This window comes from Elephantulus edwardii, unplaced genomic scaffold, assembly GCF_000299155.1.
Source record: "Elephantulus edwardii isolate Elephantulus edwardi_28Jun2011 unplaced genomic scaffold, EleEdw1.0 scaffold00077, whole genome shotgun sequence".
NCBI lineage: Eukaryota > Metazoa > Chordata > Mammalia > Macroscelidea > Macroscelididae > Elephantulus > Elephantulus edwardii.
In genome coordinates, this window is record NW_006399827.1 from 14,840,344 (window position 1) to 14,845,477 (window position 5,134).

A 5,134-nucleotide genomic window follows, 5' to 3' on the forward strand; every position below is an offset into this window, starting at 1 on the left:
GATTATAGTCATTAAAATGCTAGTTGTTAATGAGTGATTGATGGATGGATGGCATTATGCCAGTATCAATATTTTACATAAACAGATAAGGTCACTTGGATTGTTCATAGCATTTCCCAACCTGGTTGAACAATTTTTGGGGTGTACTAATTATGGGGAAAAAGTTTGCATTTCAGTATACCAAAACACTGAACCATCGTCTATGCAGGAACGCTTTAGTTTCTTCAAAGAACAAGACCAACAATAGCGAAAATTTGTCTCTATTGCCACCAGTTTTGCTTCCCAAACCCCCAGATGTCTTTAGTTTTTATGAAATACTGACATTTTTAGTTAAGAAATAGTTAATGGATTACAGAACTAAACACAAATAATTGTAGACATGTGTGCTATGCCAGAGACGTGAAATTTATTAAGATGACCATGAAGAGCTTCTTCAAGTTCCAGAAAGATATGCAAAGCTGGAAGCACCCAAAGAGAGCACCCAAAAAAGACACATTAGTATGAGGAACTGAGGAATGGAGCAACTTGGGGGAGCCTACAGCATTCTACCTGTTCAAAACGCTCTTAAATTTTGGTATCAGCTCATGTCCTTGAAAGTCTTTTGGTTTTCTTTTCTGGGGGGGCTGTCAATGGTAGTGCTACCCCTTGTCCAACTTTTCTTTTCCCATGAGCAAAGTATATTGGTTACATTTACGGAGACAGATGAACACTGAGACTTCTCTGTTGACTCCTTCCGTGTCAGTCAGGCACAGGACTGGGCAGCCATCAATCAGCAGCAGCTTGGGATGCAGGGCTCACAGCAGCGCTGAGTGTAGGTTGTGAGGTTGAGGGTCTCCAGGTTTGGGGTTGGCTGGCAGGAGTTGAGAAGGAAGCAGGTGGGCACACAGGGCTGAGGGATGTGGCAGGGTGGGGGGCAGTTATCACAGCAGGTTGGCTCCAGTAACCAGGTGGTATGTGGGCAGGTGCTGGGCAGGCAGACTCCGCATCGGCAGCATTTGTCATGGGAGCAGATGGTGGTGGCAGGGCCGGTGGGGACGCTGCAGCATCGGGTAACACAGCAAGCCATGACGTTGGGAATCTGTGCTTGTACTGTTTTAGTTAAAAAGAAAAATGAGGCTTCTGGATGTCTTCCCTTGCTTTGGGGCTCTTATATACCCTCTCTAATGGGTGTTGGTCCAACCAGAAGGCTTCTTTCCTGGTTCTTGTTTATGTTAGTGTGCCCATTATCCTTTGATTGGTTTGCCATTTTGATGCCTTTGAAGAGTCCCTATTGTCCTAATTAACTTTTATTGGAGTCCATTGCTAAATCTGAGCAGATTACTCTTGCCATTTGTCACTAGAACACAGCTTTATGAGGTATTACCAAAGGTTTCAGCTATTATAATTCCAACACCAGACCTGCTGGGAATACTGACAGTAGACGTGTACAATGTGGGGCTTTTCCTCTGTTGTTGTTCAGTTTTTATCCTCTTTAGCTGTATCAATTGACCTGCTAAAGTAATTATTTTTATTTTAGAAGATCTAAGCCTCATTTGGTAACTTTCTTTTATCTTTGGAGTTTAGGAAAAATATGCTATTGACACTTAGGGATAGACAAACAAAAATTCAAAACATTTATTCACTTGTCTGACTATGAAATATTACATATTCATTTGGGAAATTTTGAAAACTACAAAAAAGAATAAAGAAAAAGAAGTATACATGATCTTCCTATTGAGGAAAAAAAATCTCTGTATATCTCTATCTATATACTTATATAAGGACCTCTGATGGTAATGAGTTATGCTGCCAACGCAAAGGTAAGTAGTTCGAATCTACCACCTGCTCCACAGCAGAAAGATGAGAGGTCTCTTCCTGTGAAATTTACTGCCTCTGAAAACTCACTAGATGGCCAGCTATGAGTAAGTTCAGACTCGTACATAACAACATCTATCATCTATCTATCTATCTATCTATCTATCTATCTATCTATCTATCTATCTATCTTTATTATTGTTGTTATTATTATCTATTTATTCAGATTGATCGACTGTTGCTGTTAGAAGCTGTTGAATTGGTTCTGACCGATAGCAACACTATGTGCCAGAGAACAGGAACCCATCTGGCCCAGCACCATGCTCACGATTAATTTTCTGTTTGAACTCATTGTAGTGACTATGTCAATCCATCCAGTTGAAGACCTTCCTCTTTTTTTGGTTACTTTCTACTGTATTAAGTATGCTATTCTTCTTGGGACTTCATAACATGTTCAAAGTGAAACCTTGGAATCTTCGTTCTAAGGAACATTCTGGTTTTACTTAAGCCAGAACACACTTGTTTGTTCTTCCGTAAGTCCCTGGCATATTTGTATCAGTTCATGGTATATTTGATACTCCTCCTCCTCATAATTCAATGGATCAGTTCTTCTTCAGTCTTCTCTATTCATTGTCCAGCTTTTGCGTGCATATGAGACAATTGAAAAGATCTTAGCTTGTGTCAGAATCACTTTACTCCTCAAAGTGACATAATTATTTTTTTTTTCTTTTAAACACTTTAAAGAGACATTTGGCATCAGGTGTGTCAACTGCAATGCATTGTTTGGGTTTTTTGATGGCATCTTTCATGGATGTTCTAGGCTAAATGAGATTCTTGACAGTGTTGATATTCATTTATCATGATTTGTTTTATGTTGTATTTTGGCTCTAGTGGACCTGTTTTAATTTTCCTCAACTTCAACTACATATGAGTAATTGATAGTCTGTTCTACTATTGGTCTCTGGTCTTGTTCAGTTGAGTACATTGGGCTTTTCAACCATCTGTTTCCATGAAAATAGTTGATTTGGTTCCTGTTTGTATTCTATTTGATGAGGTCCATGTATAGAGTTGCCCCCCCCCAAAAAAAGTTGTTGAAACAGATATTTACAATGAATAATTTCCTCTTGCTAAATTCTATCATTCATGCTATCTCTGGTGACTATCACCAAGACCATTTTTCCATTTATTGATCCTTCTATAGACTTTTGCATTCCAGTCACCAGTGATTAACAATGAATGTGTATTTGATCCGTTTTAGATTGCAGAAATTAGTAAAAACTTCCAATTTCTTCATTAGTAATTGGTGTTTAAATTGAATAGTTGTAATAACTTGTTTTCCTTGTAGACATATAAATAGTTTTCTAACACTGGTAGCATTGTATTTCAGGATAAATCTCTAAATGCTCTTTTTGACAATTCATGTGACACCATGCCTCTTCAATTTGTGTTTCTCAGCATAGTAGAACATATATTTCTCCAATTCAAAACGGTCAATGACAGTTTGTTTCAGTCCACTAATGCTTACACTATCTATCTGCATGTGTTCCATCTCATTTTTACAACTTTCAATTGTCATAGATTTGTACTTTATACTTCTACATTATGATTCTTAATGCACGCTCCCAGCTGTTTCTTCTAATTTTGAATTGTACAGATGAGGGCCTTGATTGCTTTAGCCTATCCTTTCATTAAGTTATGACTCTATTTTGAGAAGATGTCTTTTCCTCAGTCATATTTTGAATGTCTTCCAACTTGAGGGGCTTATTTTCTGACATTGTATAAGGCAGTATTCTGCTGCTATTAACAAGGCTTTCACTGGCAAATATTTTCAGAAGTAGACCGTCAATTTCTCCTCCCTAGTCTATCCTTATCTAGAAACTGCTGAAACCTGTCCATCCTAGATAATCCTGCTTGTATTTGAAAGACTAGTGGCATGCTTTCAATATTTTAGCAGCACCCAAGCCACCTCCATATTGACATAAAAGTGGATGCTATGGGTCCCAATTAAAGGTTTAGCTCTGAATTTGGATAAAAACCTAACGCACACCTTTTCTGATTTTAAACCACGCAGTATTCCCTTGTTCTGTTCTAATGGCTGTGTCTTGGTCTATCTTGCTTCCACATGAACAGTTAAATCTTTTCTTGTCTACTGAAGCCTCTAGTTGTTGATACTGTGTCCTGTCAAGTCAGAATTGACTTTTAGTTGACCCTTCAGAGACCTCCCTTTGGATTTTCAGAGGATGAGAAGAAATTGCTCATGTTTCTCTCTTGCAGCAGCTGGTGGAGTTGACCCATGTGTCTTTTGGATTGCAACACAGCTTCTTACCACTAGGCTGCCAAAGTTCCCTAAAGCTTCTAGTAGTTTCCAGAATCTTTGGAGTTTATGGGACTATGTATGTATCTGTTTCATCTATTTAATTCCCACTCCCCACTCTCAACCCCCTGGGATGCATACGATAATATAGCTTAAGCAAAGCTGGTGGAAATATAAATAGAATCAGTTTAGAGAGCAGCGTATCAATAAATAACAAAGGGCTTAAAATATTGGTAATTAACATTTATCTCAATAACATTACCCAATAATTGCTATACTGTTCTCTAGAGGGGCTCTATTGACTTCCCCACTGTGTTTAAGAATTTCCATTTACCTAGGATATTTCAGTAGGGATATTTTATTTTAAAAGCCTTTGCAGAAGAGTACATAGAATAAGGAAGATCATTGATAATACCAGATAAATCTTAGCTGAAGGTACAGAATATCAGAAAGCTGTTTACTTGTGTTTTATTGATCATACAAAGGAATCTGATGGTTTGAAACATAATAAATTTGGATAGCATATTTTTTTAAAAAACTTTTTGCCAATTTTGTGGATGAGCATGAAAATGTATTATTGTTATATTCATATTTGATTACTGTTATATGTATAATTTAAAATAAAGGCAGGTGTATGTTACAGCTGTATTCTTTCACCAGATCTATTCAATCTGAATGCTGAGAAAATCATTCAGCAAGCTGTACTTTATGAAGAATAGTGTGGCATCAGGATTAGAAAGATTCATCAAGAGCTTGTGTTATACAAATGACCCAATCTTACTAACCGAAAGTGAATAGGACCTGAAGTGCTTAGTGCGTAAGATCAAAGGCTATAGTATTCAATACGGATTACACCTAAATATCAAGAAAACAAAAATCCTTACCACTGGACCAATAGACAACAACATGATAGAGAAAGGATTAAACTTGTCAATGATTTCATCTTACATTGATCCACAAGCAGTCAAGAAATAAGAGGACATATCACATTGGGGAAAATCTGCTATCAGGGACCTCTCCAATGTT

The 5,134-nt window shown here is 37.4% G+C and overlaps 1 protein-coding gene across 1 annotated transcript; it reads right to left on the minus strand.

Annotated features, from left to right (window-relative positions):
• Nucleotides 1-769: 769 nt before the first annotated feature.
• LOC102849904 (keratin-associated protein 3-3-like) lies at nt 770-1,066 on the minus strand. The gene has a single exon (XM_006889435.1). It carries the CDS (start codon nt 1,064-1,066, stop codon nt 770-772), a length of 297 nt encoding a protein of 98 aa, XP_006889497.1.
• Nucleotides 1,067-5,134: the final 4,068 nt, after the last annotated feature.

Excerpts from the sequence above, each read along its gene's own strand:
- LOC102849904 (XM_006889435.1), bottom strand. The coding sequence starts at position 1,066 with ATGGCTTGCTGTGTTACCCGATGCTGCAGCGTCCCCACCGGCCCTGCC.